This window comes from Amblyomma maculatum, chromosome 6 (genome assembly GCF_055883805.1).
Source record: "Amblyomma maculatum isolate TAMU_Amacu chromosome 6, ASM5588380v1, whole genome shotgun sequence".
Taxonomy (NCBI): Eukaryota; Metazoa; Arthropoda; class Arachnida; order Ixodida; family Ixodidae; genus Amblyomma; species Amblyomma maculatum.
This window is the reverse complement of record NC_139349.1, coordinates 104874624-104896340: the sequence shown is the minus strand read 5'-3', so window position 1 is coordinate 104896340 and position 21717 is coordinate 104874624. Positions and strand designations below refer to the sequence as shown.

General features: G+C 47.7%; 1 protein-coding gene and 1 long non-coding RNA gene across 5 annotated transcripts in view; one reads left to right on the top strand and one right to left on the bottom strand.

Moving 5' to 3' along the window:
* pb (homeobox proposcipedia) overlaps positions 1-21717 on the bottom strand; it is a 94110-nt gene that overhangs the window by 31349 nt on the left and 41044 nt on the right. Inside the window, exon 2 of the mRNA XM_084607216.1 lies at positions 17127-17189. Within this exon, the coding sequence (XP_084463342.1) occupies positions 17127-17189 (63 nt within the window). The remainder of the gene's footprint in view (positions 1-17126; positions 17190-21717) is intronic.
* LOC146186477 (uncharacterized) overlaps positions 1-21717 on the top strand; it is a 242691-nt gene that overhangs the window by 206108 nt on the left and 14866 nt on the right. The window contains exon 7 of one of the 4 annotated variants that reach the window (XR_014708117.1): positions 6345-6560. The exons of the other annotated variants lie outside the window; for them this stretch is intronic. This is a non-coding gene — a long non-coding RNA (uncharacterized LOC146186477). Of the gene's footprint in view, positions 1-6344; positions 6561-21717 lie in introns of those variants that run through there. 4 annotated transcript variants of the gene reach the window in all.

Genomic DNA, 21717 nt, shown 5'->3' with positions numbered 1-21717 from the left:
GGGGCTATAATAATTAAATAAGTAAGTTTTCATTTTAAAAATATTAAGACGTCAGCCTTTCTAGGCCCATGAACCTCTCTGTGTCTGCGAGATGTGTCCGCGAGATTCTGCGAGATTCGGCGGTATTTGTCAGCGAGACTTTGCAATAGGTTCTGACGTCAACATAATTTCCCTGGTAAGGACGTCGCAATGGGTTCTGACGACGAAGCAAAAAAAAAAAAAAAAAAAGGAAAAAAGAAGAAAATAATGAAATTAAGACGAGTCCACAAAAACACAGAAGATAGAGCAAAAAGAGACGAGGTAGACAAAAGAGGAAGAAGAGAAGGATGAAACGCTTTCGCCATTAAGCTCGGTGAGTAGTGAAGTACGGACCAAGAAATGATTTAAGAGGTGACAAGTTGTCAGGGCAGCGGCATTCCGACAACCCACAACTTACTAAAAGCCGTTTTTCTTTTTTTTCGACGGAGCCCTCAGTGCTCATCAGAGAACTCGCTATCTGCGTTCGTCAGTGAACAACGCTCTAGCTTGCTAGCCGGAACCGGCAAGTTTGAGCCGCAGCACGTCACAAACCATCGCGGTGAGTGTGAGACAGGAGCGCGTTTGTCACCGCTGAATTTACGCAACGCCATGGGAGGCCACGCCCACAGCTTTCCGGTCACGATAGACGCTGTGTACAACAGCCGAGCGCACCGCGCTGCTTTCTTACAGGGTTGAAACCAGCGCCGCTTTCGCGCGCGTTCGAAGCAAACAAGCATCCGACAAATACGTACAAGCCGTGCACAACAGGAAAGACAGGCGAGCGAGCAGCTGCAGTAGAAGCAAGCAGACAGGCAAGTGGCCTTATCGCGAACTGCGCAAGCTCGCTGTTGCTGCCTCCAGTGCTGTCACCCTGCCGCCAGTCGGAGGAGCGGCAGCAACCCATCGTTACAGTTTAATAGATCAGCACGCCTATATATATTGTCGGCAGGGGCGTGTCACCGTAAAGCCCGGTGCTGCTCTACATGGCAGGCGAATGAGCGAGAAATAAAGAAAGAGAGCGTCAGATAGGCGATAACAAAGCAACAGAAGCGGAAAGAAAAGTGAAAGCGGAGAAGATGGAAGCCAAGCAACGGTGTGGATGTTCGAAGAATATTCCGCACGGAAGAGGAAGAAAAAGGGAGATTGGGGGAGAGCGGTGTGGGCCAGCAGATAGGGGACGGCCAACTTTTCCCCCTTATTTCTAGTGAAAAGTGAACGGTGCAGGCATGCGCGGTTAGCTTTCCCTTTTTTCCTCTCTTTTTCCCCGTGATTCGTCGCGTCGCATCGCTCCTTTCTCGCTGGTGGTTTCATTCGCTGCCGCGAAGGGTCGCGTAACCGCACTGCTTCTTCTTCCCCTTCGATGCCTGTTATGAGTTCGCCTTCTCCCCCCCCCCCCCCCCCCCCCCCTTTTTTTCTTCCCTCGGCTGCAGGATCTCCCGCGTGCCGTCATTTTCGGGAAGTCTCCGGCGGCGGCAGCCCGGCAGCCAACCAACCCAGCCCAGCCTATAGCCAAGCCCGGGCAAGCAAGCTACCCCCGTGTGGCGCGCTTCTCAGCACAGCGCGCGCTTCCCTATCTTTCCAGTGCTTCCCCAATCCTCCCCGTCTCCTTCCTCCCTTTCGCAGGAACACCAGCAGCGGCGGCAGCACTTCGCTCTGGTCTTGCGCTGTTCCCTCGCTATTTTATTTTTCTGCCCGCTTCCTTGGCGTCATCCCTTTTTCCTGGTGGAGCTCTATTTTCCCTTTTATCGCTCGCCGGGCTCGGTCGGTCGCGCGGTGCATGTTCGTGACAAACTACTCGACTGTCACCCACCCATCCGGTGTTCCATCAAAAGTTGGAGTAAGCTTTTCTTGCCCCTTTTTTCGCTTCTCCGCGTGCTGGCTGCAGCGGAACGCTGCACTGACCCTCTCCTGAAGCGCGGGCACGGTATATGCGCCACACTTACAAGACTTCGCTTGATCGGGCGCCCCAATTTGTATATGGCGTAAACTGCGGAAGAACCATGTCGCTTTTTCTTCCTGTCAGCATAGTAGTTACTTCGGCGTTGCATTCCTAACACAATGCCACAAGCACGCCCCGCTGCTTGGTCCTTGCTTCAGAGATGGTAACTCTAATTAATAAATCAGGCGCACTGGCCAGGTAAAATTACAAAATGAACAAAAAGCCGGTTCATGCTTGTAAGGACGCTTCGAAAATTCGTTACAATGCAAAGAGGTCCTCCTACTTTTCTGTGCTCTATGAGTGCAAATAAAGGGATCGATCCAATTTTCAATGCTTGATGACGAGGTGTGCCAACCAATCGAAACTTTGCGATTCTAGAGTGCATGTGCTAAAGTGTGGGACCCATGCCTTTGAATCGAAGTTTTCTGGACGCTGCAAGTATCGCGTCGTATATCATATAAACTTAAGAGCCCCTAAGTCACATCTGTGGTAAAGACGGCACTCTCTTGCACGGGGAAAATTGTCACAGTGCACATTTACGCATCCTTGACGCGTTCTCCAGGGGCATTTTTGGTCGTGTGCACACAGCGTCGAAACGTGGAATCCTTCTTCTTTGTAAGAAAAGGCGCACTAACATTTGACATATGCTCTAAGTTTGCGCACAGATTTCTTGTAATCTGAATTAAGACAAACTGCATTTATCTTACTACAGTAAAACAAGATTTATCTGTCATGCTGTTCTGCTGCACTACGATTATGCTGTTACAATGCTCTTTCATGTGCCCTCGAAGTACTGTCTCAGCACCAGTTGTCCTTTCTTGCTATAGCTCCCCTCTGTGTTTCTCGCTATCCCCTCGCTGTCTCTTCTATTTCCGTCAGCCTTATCTTGGGTGCTTAAGATATAAGATAGCAATTACAGTGGCAGGTAACATTATTTTCGTTCTCTCTGTTTATTTTAATATACCGCTACCACCACAGAGCTACTCTCGTTCCCCCTAAAGGAACAGTGAAACAAAGATAATGACGCAGCAGAAAGCAACAGTGATTAAAAAAGATGCTGATTTCGCTTGCATATAATCCGCGTTAGGGAATGGGGACGTTGTCAGTCATAGGTGTAAAGTATCAGAACAGTAAAGTACGTGAACCTTGCGCGCTATAGCAAGCGTTTTTCAGCAGTTTACCGTGCGATTCCACCGTTGTCCTCCCCACTGTTTACAAAACGACACTCTCCCGCTACCCTTTATCAACAGTGCAGTGCGTCTCCTGTCCTATCGGGATTTTATAACCCCTCGCCACTCTTCCCTTTTTTCCCCGCGTATTATAATGCCAGCTGCCAAGCAGAAGCACTCAACGACGAGATATTTTTGCGTCCCTTGTTTTTGGCGAGTGTCCGGCGCGGCGTGATTGATTGATCTTCGCCGCGCTTCTTCAAGGAAAGGAGAGGTCGAGGATTGAGGAGGGAAAGATGGGTAGAAGGGATGGCGTGTCTAGCAGGAGGGAGCGAGGGAAATACAGCTGATACAGTCCGAGGCAGCTTTGGGGAGGACGTGGAGGAAGAAGAGGAAAGCGTCCCGCATGACGGCAGGCGTGCTGCATGAGGAAAATGGAAGAAGCGGAGCTTCCTCCCCAAAGAGCGGGCCTTGGCCCACGCAAGATGAGGGGGAAGGGGGAGAGGAAAAGGGGGAAGGGGATTCTTCTGAGAGATGGAAAGGAAGCTTCCTTGTAGCACTTCCTGTTCCGCAGGCGCGCCCTTCCTTCCGAGGAGACGACGCCGGGCCGGAATCTGGAGGGCCCGCTTTTGTGCACATCCTCGTCTGGGCATCCCCTTGGAGGGATGTCCGCCTTCCGAGGGCCCTTCTTCTTGCGCCGCTGGGCTCGTCGTTTGCGGCCCAAGCAGCGAACGCGTCCTCCCTTACACTCCTTCCCAGAAACCCAGCAATTGTCTTTAAGCTAGGACTTCCACTCTTCCCTCCCTGTCCCTCGGTCTGCTTTCGGGGCTAAAGAGCGTGAATAGTATGAAACGACTGCCCGTGTTTTTTTTTTGTTTTTTTTTTTTTGCGATCTTTGTGCGCTCTTTATTCCCTGCTCGCGTGGGACACAACCCTTCACTTTACTTCGGGTCTGTTTGCGTCCATCTTTGTCCTGTAGGAATAATCCGGAAAGAAGAGAGGAAGCGAAGAAAAAAAGGAAGGGATGGGAAGGCGCTAGGTTTCTCCCGTAATTTGCTTAAGCAGTGAAGAAATGCTTTCTGTTACTTCTCAATTTATTCTCCAAAACATCGAGCTTATGAACAGCGTTTTCTGTCAACGCCTCCAAACGGCGACCGTCGTCACCTCGTCAAAGAGGGGTGCAATGTTCTTTGCGTATTCTATGCAAGCGAAGATTTATCAGCCATAACACGTGGGTCAAGTTGTAAGCGGTTGAGGATACCTTGAAATTTCCAATAAAAGGGCTGCGTATTGCTTTAACTTAGGCAACGAAACGGAGAGTATACGAAAGGCTTCATTGTTTCAAGCAGCTGGTTTCAGGAGGAACAAGCTTCTATGCTTTCATCAGTCGATGACGTCGCTTCTGAATCTAACAAAACCGAAGCGCTGCAAATCTTGGATGCGCTCTAAATTTCGTCCATTCGCTTTTGACCGCGATAAATTTGGCGGCACGCCATAAAAGGAGTGCTCTAGGCAAAGGCGCTAGAGTGGGCAACGCTCTTTTGAAACTATAATTTTTTTTTTTAATACGCGTTAACGTATTGGGTCGTTGTGCAGAAAAGCCGTCGCCATCTCCTATAGGTTCGAGAAACGTATTGGAAATATGGGGAGGGGGATCGCATTTGATTTTTTTACAAAATTACTAGGCAAACGTTAATTTTGTGTAACGTTCATGGTGCTGTCATATCATTTTTCATCTTCAGATATAACATCCACCTGCTGGTTAAGTTGGAGGATATTTTGCGATGGGGATACGAAGCAACGACATATGCACTACCTCCGATTGTGTGCCGTTCATGGGAAGTGTATAGGTGTCCAAGTGAGACAGATAATGCTTCTTCACTTCTCCGTCCAGAACCAAATCAATTATAAAGACGTTTAACAAGTTTGCCGAAGTCAGCTGTGCCTGTCTCTCAATGTCGAAAATACGCGGAAGAAAAAGGCGCTGTTAAAATCACTATCGCGTCGGCACTCATTGACCTAACTCATGTTTTTTTTTAGATATTTAAAGGATGCAACTGTCTTAAACCAAATACGGAGCAAGTGACTGAAATCCAACCAGCAGCGATTCGCTAACCCCGTTCTTGGCGCATGATATCCATAGTTGCTTATGCACCAGTAAACACAACATGTCTTAAGGCTAAGCTTAACCGTCCTCCGTTTCTCTTTTGCGTGTATCGGGGAGAAAAGAGGGGGGGGGGGGGGGGGGGTAGATGACACGTCCTGAAACGGGCCTAAGGTTCGGCAGCCCGCCTGGAAAACGCAGAACTTACAATCATATGAGTTCAAACGCTTTGAAGAGAGGAAGCTATTTCTTGCTTTGCTAAATAAAATAACGTATTAGTAATAATTGTTCCTAGCAGATCCATTCACCAAACTGTAATGCAGAGGGCCGAGTATAATTACTTGCACTCACAGGATACTGCTTGAATTATTCATTTGCCTGTGTGTGTCCGATTTTCAGTAAATCGGTGTGCAGGAGTTAATCTTCGGCTCATGAAAAACATTTCTCGAATCGTAAAAAAAAATGTTAGTCTGGACTGCGCGCAACTCCATTTATCACACGGAAGTGTTCTTCAGTTCCTTAAATGTTTCACTACATTTCCATGCATTGAAAACGAGTAAAGTTTAGTTCCTTCACTGTTTATGTTAGGATTTTAGGGTAGGAACTGTGTTGAATGCTGCATCGCCACTTCCACTGTTATGGTCGAAGCCGGTAACAGTAAGCGAAAAGCTGCTCTGCTCCCTTTGTACCCTCAATCTGTCCCATTAAATTAATTAATCAATCAATCAATCAAGCAATCAATTAATCAATAAAAAAACTGTTCACGCTGGAGGTGCCAGTACAGTATTTTCACTATAGTACCTCCTTTTATATTTATTTATTATGAATGTAACATATCATGTGTTCACAATAAGATTGAATTGAATTGAAAAAAAAATTGAACTGAAAACAGATGAAAAGCAAGGATGAAGAAATGGTGCCCCAGTACAGCTTGTCGAAGCTCCAGTCCCCCCCTCTCCATTCTTTGCTACTCGAAAAACTTATCTATGGATGCAAGTTACATCGCATTCATGTTGTCCTGTCAAAGTTGCAATTTACCAATGTGAAAAAGTCTTGCAAATGCAGCGGGCGGCTTTTAGTTCATTATTCTACCTTCACATATTCTCTATTGCAGACAAACTACGACAGAACTGATCAAGAACTGATCATCCCGCAAATACATCCAATAACTGACGCAGCTGACTAACAAAGCCTTTGTTGGAGCAGTATACACAGTTGAACAATATGAAGTACATATGAAGTGAACGCGCATCAACTCTGGTCAGCGTTAGTTTGTTTCCGAAGTGACACATACCGGCTACGGAACTTTGGCAATTCAATTAAAATGTATGAGAACATTTCTGACCATGCGGGGAGCTGTATAGCCATAGCTGCTAAGAATGAATTTTGTAATGCGCGCAGTATTTAGAAAGAATGAAGGCGAGGAACGAGCCCTGAAATTACTTTCACAGTTCGAACCAATGCCCCGAGATGTCGCCATATCCAAAGGCAATTTAGTGTTCCTGTATATGCTTATACTGGGAGCAGAGATGCGCGAAGGTCTGCCATTTCGTTCAAGCTCTGCGGGAAAACCGCTCCTCTCCTCATGTTCCAGGAGCCAAGATTAGAGCACTGCCAATGATGATCGGTACTTTGCTTGTTTTCTCATACCCCGCAAGTCACGATCGACAAGAAACAACGCTTGTTTCTTGCTTTAATGCACATTCACCGATGTAAAAGTGTAGCATTCCATCGAAGAGAAACACTGTGCCGAAAATTCGGCTCGCAGTAGCCTGTGAATTTCTACTTCAAACAAGGCGCAAGGCGTTAGATATGGTTGCGTCTCGGTAACTTGCCGCCTCCGCTAGATCTCCTACATGCGCAGATGTGCCTCCAGTGCACTGACAATGACTGCACGCAATGCTCAGTGAAGAGTTAGCATAGCCTGTATCGCAGTGACATACCCCCCCCCCCCCCCCCCCCCCCTCACCGGCTGTGAGAGCGCCGGTACCAGAGATCACAGGCAGATGGCGCCAGGTGCACGTACGTAGTGTACATAGTATATTCACATGGTGCCTCAGGGAGGTCTGTATATGCTAAGAAGCAGCGCTGTGTCTCTGAAGTCAGCTGCACCGCATCAAATTTGAACGTTCGACGTGGGGAATACAGTTACGCAACTCTACTCCCTGTGGGAGCATATACATAAACGCTAAGGCGAGATGGTAAGGGTGTGGTGAGCGGGAAGCCAAAGGGGGGGCCAAAGTGCCAAAGTGCTAGTTAAAGCCAAAGGCAAAGCCAAAGTGCTAGTTAAAGCGCAGAGAGAGAAAAAAAAGAACAGCAACAGATGCAGGGATACATGGCGCATGTATAGAATACATAGGGAAAGGAGGGATGATTCCAAGTTATCGAGTCCCGTATCGTCAACTGGTGCCACCATCAGTCCAGACACTCAAGAAATGAAGCGCAAAGTTAACTGAGTAAACAGCGGTCAGCTCGAAAGCAAGGCAGATTTAACTCTTTTTTTTTCTTTGTGGCTGCGACTAACTCGACGGCACCACACTACAACGCGGAAGTGTCGCTGATGGAGATGCACCTCCTTAAGGCTGTACTTATTCATTTCCAACGATGTCGCTGATAGCCCAGCGTTTTCGTTACTGGTGAGCCAGTGCACACATCACGGTTTCTTTTGCTAGCAACAAATAAAAGGGGGAAAAAAAACGACAAGAACGTGTACAAATAAGGGTTTATAAAAAGCTATTCGGTGTGGCTGATTAGCCGGGCGCATACTAGAAATCAGTGACAAGTCCACACCACATACGTGGGACTAACGTACACACGACAAGCCCGATTGTTTCAAATTTGGATTGCTACTACTGGACAGCGCTTGAACTGCAAGGCTCCAATTACGGCTACCTATAGAATCACTCGACATTACTTTATGGGCAAAACCAGAATATCTGAAACGGACATTTTAACAAGCTTTTGCAAGCGTCGTGGTGCCGTTTTCTTGAACATAATTTATGCGCCGCAAAGTAAAATGTAATAAGCTGCTTACTTCGCGATACCAACGTTTACGTATTTGCTGTCAGCACCATGGTCAGCACACTGAACCCGTCCCTCGGAGTGCAAGAAACAACTCTAACACTTCCGCTGTTGCCTACCCTTATCCGCCTCCTCACAAAACGATTCCCAATCCAGGCGACCTCTATCTAACTCAAGAGCTGGCGCTGCAGGCTTCTGTCAATCGAGTCTGTGGCGGAAAGGGCGCTGCCAACCGTGCGGAGGGTATAATTGCTGCCCGTTCGCGGTGCCGTTATATGTCCGTACAACAGCGTCTTTCTCCAACCAACTTCAGCGCTGCGTGGTTGTCTAGTACCCGTGCAAGTGGTCAGATCGCGAGGGAAAAGCACTCGATGTGACCCGGCTCAAATGGAGCGTGGAGACCCGAGGGACTGGCGGTTTCTGCAATGCGAATGGTCCGCGCTGCGAGTTGGCCGCCGTTTCTCTGCCCAGCACGGCTATAGCGTAGACAGCGCGTGGACAGCAGCGCGTGCGAGTCTCGAGCCACGAGGTTTGCGCGCATCCGCGGCTGTTCGTGGCAGCGGCGCTTCGTCTTTCCCCGGCCTCCTCGTATCGGCCTGTATACGGTGGTTCGACCGGTGTTGTCCAAGTGCACTTAAGTGAGGATATTGCGCGCCGCGCTTGGCCGGCTCGTATACGCTAAGGTACTTAGTTGATAGCGCATCGCCTGGCGCCGGAACGTCAAGGAACTTTCCCACTGCCGTTTATATTACGTTATCCGTGGCTGCTTGCATACAACAGGCTGCGAACACGCGACTACGAAGGAACGTACGCGCCTTGAAAGTTACTTGCGCCCGATATATGAAGGTCGGACTAAGGAGCAATAAATGAGTTGTCCAAAGGCGGCGTTAGTTTCAATAGGACGTCGACTTTGCATCACTAGAGAGGACAAAGGCACCAAGTGAACTGGGGCATACCTTTTCGGCCCGCACTAGTTCAAAATACTTTTTATTTTATTTTCCCCGGAAGCAATATTTTTTGCTGTTTGCTAACAAAAGCAAACCGATGCCAAATGTGGTTCATAGATGTCTCTGGTTTGCTTACTGCCCCCCCCCCCCCCCCAGCTCTCCTTCCCTACGCTCCCAGAATGAAATTTCTGAATTTTTCATTTTCACTAGCGCTATGCATCAGCGCTATGCACTAGTGCACATATGAATCATTTTCTTTCCAGTGCACTTAATTATCGTTCTCACATTTGCAAACTTATGTAGCTTGCTCATCGCCTGTGCGATCATATGAAAGCTCGTTCTTTTTTTTGCATGATTGGAGCGATTTACAAGGTCACGCCATTCTGTAGAACGTGGGCATGCTTATTGCAAAGATTGCCGTTTCATACCGCTCTAATAAGGAATTTAAAGTGGGCAGATGGTATATAGCACTATGATAGAGTAACCCCTCGGATTCGTTTTAACATCTTTCACAATGTTCCTTCTTTTCCAAGCGTTCCGCTTTTTTGTCACACATCTCTCGCCGTAAGAATCAAAGAGACGCTCCTGAGATTACCGCGCTTTCTAAAACTTATACCGAGCGCAGGTATCTCCGATTTTTATCGCTTAGAACTTTAGTCACACACTTCAGTTTTGTTCCTCCCGGTGTAATACAATTCCCACCTTTTCAGACAGCACACGAAAGGAGTTGAAGAAAGACCAGAAACGTGTAGAAAGTGTGCGCGCGGTCCTAGCGCATGCCGAGGGCGCGCAACAACTCGCGCGAGTCCCCAGAGAGGGAGCTGATGGAAGCGGGGGCGCCAACGACTGAGCACCGTCGAACGTTGGGAGAGCGCATCTGCTTAACTTGCAAATTGCGTTTGCGCGATTTAAGCCCCTCGCTAAATCCCGCTTGCGCTTAATAGGTGCACGGCGCTGGCGGCTGCAGGGACGCAACGTTTACACCGGCGCGGCGTTAAAGCACCGCGTCGTCACACGCGCGCCATTCCGCTAAGGAGGAGGGAGCCTCAGTTGATCTCTCTGCTCAGCGTTGCGTGCTTCTCACTTTCGCGGCTCCGAACAAAGAGAGCAAGCGGTGGTGCGGTGAGAGACGGATACTTGGAGAGTGGAACAACGCGCGTCGTCGACGGCGAAGCGTTAGTTCTTTCCGTTGTTATACACTTGCCTCCGTTGCATACCGAATAGGCTGTAGAGCGGTGTTTTTGTCAAAGCCGGTCCTTGGCTGCTCTTTCTGGGGTACCTCTTCTTTTTTCTTTTAATTTTTTTTTAGTCAGAGATGCGGTTTATCTTGCAAGCCACAAGTGATATATACACCCTTCGAGCCTGGGTTTGAGCTCGAGATTTCACGCTTGGTGGTGCGAAGATGGTGCGTTTCATTTTTGCCATGCGTAGCGGTGCGCATGCTCGAAATGTGTTTTATGAACTTGTTGTGGAAAATATGCATATGCAACAGCACATTTTTCTTTTCTTTACCAAAGCTAAGTGTGGTGGAGTGAACTTGGTGAATCCCGAGCAAAGTGAGGTGTGTTTTGTGCTGTCTTTGTTTACGGGTGCACGGATGATTTATTTATTTTTTCCGCGCGCAGTTTTGCGCCCCCCTCCCCCCTCTCTGTCTTTCCTTCTCTCTCCTCCCACCACCACCAGCGCTCAAGATATTTATTCCTGTTGGCATGCAGATAGGTGCAGCAAGCATTGCATACTACTTAACACTCTTATTCACCGTATATTCGGAAGTTTAATGGCGCAAGATCACAGAAAATGCGGTCAATTATGTGCGTTATTTTAATTTATTGCAGTACCGCGTGCACCTGCAATATTTAATTCGATGAATCTAACAGCTACTGCAATCTCATGCATACTGTCAAGTGACTGGAAACTGTATAGGCGAAGGATATAGTCTCCAAACACACGCAAAAAGAAAAGGTAGGCCAAAAGACAATACCCGCCTCCTTGCACCTCTCTCTCTCTCTGTTACGCAGGACGTTCAAGAATGTTTCGAACACATACGTCTGTTTTCAAGCTCTCCTCAAGCACATATGCAAAACAGCGGGAGAACACCCGCACCACACTGTATACAAGCAATTACTATAAGCCGCTGCCGCTCCGGAAAAGTATTCCTGGCTACTCGTCTCAAATGTGCTATATCCGTGCACAACCGATGAAAACGTGGAAAGAAATGATTAAATAACGTTTCTCGGCAGCTTCAAAACGTACTTGCAATTATCGAAACTTTTTTCGTTGTCGGGAGGTAGCTTGTCTGCTCCAGCAAACCAATGCGAGGTCCAACGCTTGTATCCCTTATGCAGAGGTTTTTATTATTATTATTATTATTATTACTATTATTATTATTATTATTATTATTATTATTATTATTATTATTATTATTATTATTATTATTATTATTATTATTATTATTATTATTATTATTATTATTATTATTATTATTATTATTATTATTATTATTATTATTTACCGTCCGCAGCCAACTGACGCATCATGATTTTTTTGTCCGCTTTTTTAGAACAATGTACTTCCATTGCAAATTTGGAAGAGCGCCGATGTCGATGTTTACTACTGCGTTTGAGACACAGGTTGACTACTTTGGCAGCGCAAGGTGCTCCACTGAAACAGTTTAGCGCATGGAAGTAGAATTAAGATTGCATTCATGTCACATCGCCTTAAATTTTTTTAATTAAAAGCATTTCTTTGTTTGTTTATGTCCTAGCCTCTCCTGCAGAAGCCTATAGACATTCTCTTCAGTAATATTTTCCTTTCCACTAAAGTGAAGTCCTCATTTCCTTTCCGTAATGGCCACCTGGGGAATGCTGCGCCACGCCGGTCCCAAACGATTGTCCCCCACTTGCTCCTTAGGGAACGCGTCGTGGAACCTTAGGATACCGCTGACGACCAAGACAGAGCACCCGCCTCATCAGCTCCCCGCGGTTTCAGAGAAAAAAAAACATGCTCGCCACCGACTCGGTTCTTCGCAAGTCAAGGGCGAAGACCTCTTTCTCGACGCCCAAGGTCCACCAGAAGGACCCCAAACAACCACCACGCCGCCGCATACAGAGGATGCCACACAGTTGAGTGCGCCAACTACGCGTCTGTGCGTGCACTTCCACCGCGCCCCGCACGCGGTCACGATGCGGACGCAGTGCAAACAGAAATGGTTTGCACGTGGCTGGTGCTAGCAGTGGTGGTCGTTTGCACCTCTCAAATTCATCATTCTTCAGAGGGCACGACAGGCTAAATGAGTCATTCCGAATGTCTCGTCGCCGTCACTGAGCCCCGGTTGGAGGAAAGAGGGTATCGGAGCGATCGTCTAGGGGGCGCCGGGGAAGAGCTGCACCGCAGGAAACAAAGCAACGGGTCGGCATAGTTGTGGCTGCGGCTTCGACGGCGTGTTGATACGCACACGGCGGGTCGCGCGCCCGAGGAGAAAGCAGCACATGTATGTATACACAAGGTCGATACGCAGCAGCCTGCAGGCCTGTGATCGCTGACGACGACCTGGAACAGTGGGGGCGACAACGCTCCTTCAATGACCCTCGCCATTAACGTAATGGGGTTGCGGGTAGAAACCGGGAGGGGTCGCTGGCGGCGTACGCCACCACCCGCCCCTGAAGCGCGAGGCGGGCTTCGGGGCTCACATCGCGTGTCCCGTCGCCGACGACGCCTTGTGTGAACGCGCTGCAGAGCGCGCACGCGGTGAACACCGTGGAGGGGAGGAAGAGGGGAGAGGATGCTGACTTCGCCGCGGGCGCTCGACGGGTATTTTTGGTTTGTGGAGAAGGCGCCCGACGGCTAAGCTCGCGGCCGTGCGGCGGTTCCCGAGGGTTATGTCTCATACTCCCGGCGAATGTTTCCGCGGGAAACGAGAGAAAGCTCCTGTCGGTCAACTCTTGACTCCTCGCCATATAGTATATATGTACTCATTTCTCGAGTCGAGCTGGTGACGACTGCCTGCAGCATCTCAGGAGCAGCTATGGCGCGCGACACGAGCGTCAGCTTTAACGGTGCGGCAGTAATCAACTGCACGCTTCCACGCACATGGTTTTCTCGCTTTCTGTGGAGCCTCGCTGGGGCCGTCGTCGAGTTGGGAGAAAAATAAATAAACAGGCCCTCGTGTCGTGACTCGCTCTCTCTCCCCCTCTGCGCTGCCTGCCTCGGGAGGGCGTCTTAATTTGGGAAGCGGGCGCGCTAAATGAATTCGTGAAGGGGTCGCGGATACAGCGGCTCCTCGCTTTTTGTGACAGATGAGTTGTGTTAGCGCAAAATTATTTCGCCCTTAGAAGCGTGTAATGCCCACTTGCTTGAAAACGTGCTTTTCTGTTTATACGCTTCACATTTATCGACGATATAGCTTAAACTAAGACCTAGCTGCTTTTAAACGGATGAGCATGAAATACTCAAGGGGTGTTAGCATGGCGGATTAAAGAAATGACTGTAATTCTCGTACAAAGGAAAGTAAGAGAAAACAGTTGGAAAGAGCTAGACGGGTAATGCGGAAAGCACAGAACCGAAGGTCAGTTAAGGCAACAGTACAGTTTATAAAATAAAGAGACGGATAAAAATCGATTGAAGAGTAATCAAGGTCGGGAAATTTGGGCTGGATAGTGCAGGTACAACTTAAACAGCACGGTGCTGCAGAAGAACCATTATGATGCGAATGCTGATGATTTACGGCCATTCTCCTGTGTAGCGGAAGATCACAGAGTTCTGCTTCAGGCAAAGGAAGATAAGTATAAAAATGTTTCTACCAAATGACACATGCATTGGACTATTCGGACTATTTATAATTTTATTTTAAACAAAGCGGAGCTATCTTATTCTCGGTGATGATGCCGACGACGATAATGCTAAATCTTTTGAGCAAGGTTGTATATACGAGTCACTTTCTGTTGCGCAAGGTGAACACGAAAACCAAGTAGTCATTACGGTTCGTGCGTTCTTAGTCACTCCATGGCACTTAATAGATTGACACAGTAGAATGAAGTGAACTGACGACTATGGCCGCCGCGTTGGAAACGTGAAGCACATGTAGTGTTTTCGGAACAAGCCAAGCAATATAGCTATAGCTTTCACACCAATGGCTGCAAATTCTTCGCGGATACCGAGCTGGAAGCAAACAGCTCCTCGTTACTCAATGTACTTCAACTGTTTCAGCATTACATCTATATAGTCCCGTTTTTTTTTTTTTTTTTTTTGCTGCTGCTGTAGGACGTTAGATATGTATTGCAATATTTACGGCTTTCGCTATTTAGTCACCAAAGTAACCCCCGCCATTGTGTCGGAGCTGCTTTCTAATGTAAAATTTTAGTATTTACATCTGCTGTCCTTTGCTGGCCGGTTGTTGACAACAAGTAGTTTTGTGCTTTTTTTTTTCTAGCTTTATTTTAAACTCCCGGTAGAGCCACTTACTTTTTTTTTTACACTGACGCCTGTAAACAGTTGTCCTATCCCGAACGTTGTTCATTCTGACGCAGCATTCGTGGCGCGTGCGGAATCTATATACAACGCCTCTCTGTGAGACTTCATTAACCGAAGCCCGGTGATGTTTAAACGCTCTTCGTTGCTCGTTATCCGCTGCTAACGAGAGTTTGGTTCAGCAGCTCCAGCGAAAACACTGCCTTCCGGTGCACGCGCAATTACGAACAGGTCGCACAGCAGCACCTCGCAATAAGGTAACGAGCGGCCAACAAAACTCTGGATGCACGAGCGAACTTCAAGAGCACGGTATATGCCTCGCAACCAGAAGCGCCTCGCGCGCGATCACCCCATCGACCGTATTAGAAAACAGCTGCCCTACCCAGCTCTGCTGTTTCCCAGTATTCCGCTTACTGCGAGAAATGCAGTCTCGCGATCTACGCCAGGCATGGATCCACAAAGCAGGCGAAGAAGAGTTTAGGGCGCTTCGACGAATACCGTAAACTATAGGTAGAGGAAGCTCTTGTGTACCCAGGCGCGAACTCGGGGAGCGCACTTCATCGCAGACGTTGCGTGGCTGAGCAAGGTGCTTAGTGGTAAGGAGAAGCGAAAGGCGGTGAGAGAGAGAGGGGGGAATGTAAAACATCCTGCGCAAACCTGGCGCTCAGGTGTCGGCAGCGGCGGCCCGTCTGTCTCGTTCGGCCGCAGGTGCGCACCGTTGCCTCCGCAGAAAGCTCCCCGCTCAGCTCGCCTATTACGCGCCGAGCGGAGCGGAATGGGTCGGCCGTAAACAGAACGTCGTCCCGTCGCCAATTGATGAGAGCGCCCGCGCGTCGCGCGCGCCTAAAGTCGCGGCTTGCGGCTGACACCTTGAATAACGCGCGAGCGGGTTTGCGCCCTGGCGCTGGCACGCCGCGGTCGGCGGCGTTGCGGCAACGGCACTGCTGCCTACGTGCTTCGCGACCGCCACTGTCGCCGTTTTGCCGCCGCCCCTGTAGCGTGCGAGCGCTTGACGGCTATCGTTCTTGCTGGCGCGCGCGCAAGCTCGGCCTTTGACGTGCGACCGCCCGGGAGTTGGGACGCTGCGCGCGTGTGCGTTTGTGAGCGTGTGCGGGTGAGTGTTTATTCCGGAGAGCGCAGGCAACACGTAAGTGTGGTGTGGTGGACGCTGAGCACAGCTGTACTCCAGTCCTTACACCTCTTTTCGTCCCCCTCACTCCCTCCGCTAACTCCTACCGTGCAGTTGACTCGAGGCTGTTGGAGGGAAAGCCTCGGGACGAGTTCTAAAATTAGGAAGACTGGCTCCGGCGTCAGCCGCCTTGTCTTCTTTTCTTCCACCGGCTTCGCCTGTCGCATATTTTGAGTGGGGTGAGGGGTATGGACGTAGAGGGGGGTGTCGGAAGAAGACTTCGGTACACAACCGCCTCGCGCAAAAGAAAGCGGGCATCCGCCTCGAGACATTGAAGCGCTGCAGGGAAGGAAAGGAAGAGAGACCGGGAACTTTCGTTCGTCTTTCCAACAGAGCTCTGTGACATGTGGATGCGTCGTCGTCGCCATCCCCATCGCCGCTCCGGGGCTCCTCTTTCGACATGTGTTTTGTTACTGCCCGTTTAGAGAGAATAAGCACCGTTCGTCGCCCTTCTTTCCTGCTACCTCCTCCACTTCGTCCTGTCCCGCGTTCCCTCTCCTCCGAAACGACGCCATCCCGCGCTTCTTTGTTCTTCGTCGACGGAGATGCCTCCGATTTGTTCCTGGCAGCTGCCCCTGCCGCCTTCGTTGGCCCCGGCGCGGGCTTAAAGGAATCATTTGTTGCCGCCTCGCGTTGGGACTAATCACGTCGTGCCGGTGGTGTCATCGGACAAGGCACGCGCGCTCTTTCGCCGTCGTGCCGGTGACACGACGCGCGTATACCCGCTGCCCGTTCGGGCGCGATGTCTCCCAAACAAATCACGGAGAAATGACTCTTCTTCACGAAGTCGTTATTTATAATGCGTCGCCGCGACGCGTGGCATTTTACTCGGGCAGCTCTTCACCCTTCAAGAAAGAGGGGTCCTTCTCTTGAGCGGCGTCGACGAGGTTTGTTTTTAGTAAAAGAGGCGCGCGCGGCCATGACTTTGCCGCACTGTGTGCGTGTGGGTCTCGGAGAAATCGAGCAGCTCTTGGCCGTGACGGCGGAGCGATAAATACCTAGGCTGGGCTGCAGCTGCGGCTAATCGCGTGACGTCGGTTTTTAGCTTCCTAGGTGCGCCAACCTGTGATGCCTCGACAAGAAGGCGTTAAACTGACAAATGATCTCCCGTACTCGGTTAGAAGAAACACACGACTTGCGCGCTGTTTCTGTCGGGCCGACGTAGCGCGCCGCGGCGTGCTCTCGATCACGAGGGGCAGCGCGTAATTGGGAGCAGTGCGTGCGTGCGTGCGTGTGTGGCACATTTATAGCATATAAAGAGGCGGGTACTGACCATTTCTAGGAACCCCTGTCTTCTGCATGAGATCGTTATTCCTCGACTTCGCAGACGCAAACCCTGCAAAGAGGAGCGACAGGCATCGGTATTTTGCTTTTCAGCCGTCCTTACATATAGCGATTCGTGCGACATGTGCTACAGAGAGCGTGCATCCAGTCCCGCCCAAAATAGGAATTAACAGAACGCTTAATACTACACGAAAGCCCCCGCAGTAAGCAAGTGAACAGATTTTTCTGTTCTCTTGGAGAAGCTGCGCGAAAAAAAAAACAAAACAAAAAACACTACCACATTTCAGGGTAGAAAGATGGGTTTTAAAATGATTCCAGGCCTGAACTCTACATATGATTTTGCAAAATCTATTTCTCGACACAATTGAAAGAACGTTAAGAGAGAAGCTCTCCTATTTCTGGATAGGTACTAACATAGATACATCGATATCTGCTGATTACTTTAAATAACAGCAACACCATATATGCCGAGATATGCAAAGTTTAAACGCAGGATTCATCGTCAAAGCAGGCGATTTCAGAATAGCACATTTCGCACAAATTCAGAGTAGATGCATGCTGAAGTCAATTAAAATCATACGTGTCGATTCTCAGCAAAGAGGCTAGAGGAAATAATTTGTATATTTGGGCATTTCATGTGTCTAGATTAAAATTTCTTTTGATATTTTAATTACAATATAAGGCTGAAGATCGGAGTAGCCTAATTAGGCGGTCAAAATATGTATTCGACTGCAGTATACGCTCATAGCATGCGGCGCGTTTTGCTCGTCAAGGAAAGTTCGCAATCAAATCGCCTTTAAATAGCCCGAACTTTGACCCTGTATGATAGGTTGAGTGCGGAAAATTGCTTGGCCAATACACAGGTCTCGGAACATCGCACCTGAATGGCTCAAATACGTGGTGGGTGGTGGTAGTGGTTTATTGTTAATCAAAAAGAAGGAAAATAGTGTTGCCGGCAGCAGCAACTGCTATCTAAAGTCTGAAGCACCAGAGCGGCAGCCGGCGGGAAAGAAAAGGGGATAGGGAGAGCCAGGGGAAATACCAAATACGTGGGTCCCTGAAATATTTTGAGTTATGGACACACTAACAGTTCTAACAGGCAAGAGCTCAAAAAGCTTGAATTGAGATTCGCGAGAACTGAATGAAAAGTATACATTCGATGCCTACATGACTAACGAAAATGTGAAATGGTTGTATATGCCAGATCACTGAAACGTTTGCAATAGACTGGTTTTGTACAGAATGCTGTGTGATGGGAGCCTTGCGCAATGGAAAATGCGGTGTTTAAGAAAATCAGGGTTGCAAGCTGGCCACCAATCGTGCCGTGGTTAGTTTCTTCCACTTCTAAAAGATGGCATGTGTAGCATTGCATTTTTTTTTTTTTTTGCCCTCCTTTGCACAAAGGGGTGAAGTGCGCTGCCATATTGGGCACCTCCATGGGCTGCACTCGTACCGCAGATACCTTACGAGGGTTATGAAGAGCTGTCGAACACCGGTTCTCGATTCCAGGCGACAAGGAATTGAGAGAGAGAGAGAGACGCTTCCTGTTTTCGGACGAAGATAAGACGACCAGCGATAATACCCGTTTTCAGAGCTGTATAGTAATTTCTAATATTATTATATTATACTTCATATTTGCTTTCGCAAATAACTGCGAAGATGATATAGTCCGTTCTGTGTTCAATAACTATATCACAACCTGAGCTATTTTGTAATATATAGGATGTCCCTTCAAGTGATGATAAAACGGTGGGAAGAACTTTTCGCATCATGGTGGATGAGTCGTTGATGGTGAACAAAGGAATGCTCCATCACCCTTCACACTTACTAAAAACATGTCTATAAACCTAATTACGAACCCTTTCGCCTGTGCGTGATAGTCAGCGCTCATCATAAGATTAACTAAATAGAACAGCTGTAGGACCACAAGACCAAGAAAAATCATATCAGGCTTGAGTTTTTAAGCTCGGTCTATGCGCCCTGATGGAAAGAGAAGACTTATAAAGCAGCGCAGTGAAATATCAGTTCAATAAACGCAAAATGATTTTGAGTAAATGCTCTCTTGAGTGAAACTTCGTTAACGTGAACTGCAGCGCGCTGCGACCTCTTTGGACCAGTCGATTTTGACCCCGTGTCAACCACGCTACAACGTGATCAGTCAGGAACGTTCGTATGGCTAGATTAAAGGGTACTATATTATATGTCGGGAGGTCTTGCATATATATATATATATATATATATATATATATATATATATATATATATATATATATATATATATATATATATATATATATATATATATATATATATATATATGAAGGAAAGAAGCCAACAGTCGGCGAGGCTAAGGAAAGCATTGGGGATCGTACTTTATGTCTTTTATTTTTACTTCGATAAACACATAAATTTGTAATCTGATTAGGGGAAAGATAATTAAACACAAAGAATACCCAATGGGGCGTTTTTGTTTTAATTTCAACTGTATACAGATCGGTATTTTAAACACTCTGAAAAATGCGTCTGTGCAAGTGGATTGTACAGCAAGGAGGACATTATGTACTTGAGAGATCTCAGTGATTAATAAATTAACTAACTAAAACGAACTAATGAGCTCTCCTTAATTTTTCACTTGAGGGGTCAACATTACATTACGAAAACAAAGGCTGTTTACATAAAAGCTGCGTCCTGTTTATAAATTTCCTTTATCGAAAATGGAGTTTAAAATATTTAACGCCAGAAATATGCATTTTATGGTTCGTAAAGCTGGCTTCCCGCAGTGCACATTAAAATGGCGTTGCTTTGGCTATTTCATGCCGTAGAAGCAGTGGGCATTATTGCCGCGATCCTTCCAGGCACTGCTCCACTTTATGAGAACTACAGGCCTAATCGAAAGACTATGAGTTTGCTATGACATGACTGTGACGTGATGTGATGTGGCGTGTCTGTTATGTGACTATGTGACTGTACTAACTTCAACTATCCCTCTCTCACAACTTTTATATCCACTTATCCCCTTCCCCCAGTGCAGGGTAGCAAACCGGTTGCTTTTACTGGTTAATTTCTCTGCCTTTCCTCCTCATCTTCCTCCTCCTCCTCCTTGCCGCGACGACAGCACGCACAGCAACGCCGTTTTAATGATGGGCTCTGCGGGAAGCCAGCCGGACGCATATATGAAAAGATGCCGATTTTTGGCGTTAAATATTTCCAACAGTCCATTGTCGATAATGAAAAAACAAAAAACAAAGACAAAACCTAGACATCTTTTCTGTTTACGGCCCTCATTTTCTTAGTATAATGATGACCCCTCAATCAAAAATAAAAAAATCTCATTAGGTAATTTAGTTAAATAGTTGGTTAATCATGAGCTTTATCACGTATGCAGTATCGCTCACATTTAGGGCAAACACGGGAGCCCGTGGCTGTTATCTTCAGAGCGTCACTTCGAAGCAGAGTGGCAGCCCATGTGAAGCCCCGCAACTCCGCGCTATTTTGTTGCGCGCAACAGCGCTGAGAGCGACCACCTCCTTGCGTGTCCACCCTAAGAATGGATGACCCTGAATAATGTCCGCCTTGCTGTACAATCCACCTTAACAGATTTCACTGAGGTATCTCTAGCGTGTTTAAAGTAAAGACCTGTAAACAGTTAAAAAAAAAAACGGTAAATATATTGTGACAGCTTATACGAAATTATATATGGTAATAATCAGCATATGCGAGATAATAGATACACGAATTGAGGGAAAAATAATCAAGCGAGTGGGACAGTTCATGTACGGATCAGTAAGAACAGCTGCAGATGAGAGTCATTAGAGAGATTTAGCATACCGTGATCCGCGATCCGCCACTGTGACCCTCTACCGCGCGAAGCCGATTGGTTCCAATGCGGCAGGTCAATGTGCCGACATCAAGTACGTGGCGCCATCTATCGGCATCAAAGTGATCTGGGCATGCGCAATGGAACGCGCAGTGGCGGATCACGGTAGCGGATCGCGGATCACGGTGTGCTCAATCTCTCTATTAACCACGGTATCCTTAATAGCGCAATTTTTTTTTTCGTTTCTTTCCGGCACTGTGCAGCCATTACATGATGACTACAGTATACGCCGAGTCCCGCACACACCTCTGCGCATTCTTCGAAATTCACGAGGCTATCTGCATTGAACTCAAGAGCGTTTCGGCGGGGGGTTTCGCAAACGTTCATTTATCTAAGAGGCGCCCTCCGGAAAAATACTTGAAATCGGCATTTCACTGCATACTAGCCCAAAATGACGTCATTGCTAAAAACAATCTTTGGTTTATTTTTATTTATTAGGGGAGATATTTAAGAAAAAATATCCCCGACCTTGCCTGTGGTAGCGTTTTGATGTACTGAAGGCACTATTACGTATATTATAATGCGTGCTCGGTGAAACGCCTGTTACAGAAAGGTATCTTCATGTTTTTCCGTTCGTTTATGCAGTGAGACCTGTTTAACAACGAGCAGTTATATAATAAACGGTTACGGACCAGGCAACAACATGGCGATGAGAAAACAGACATGCGGACATTTACTTTCCAGATCGCTTCAAGGCAGTACC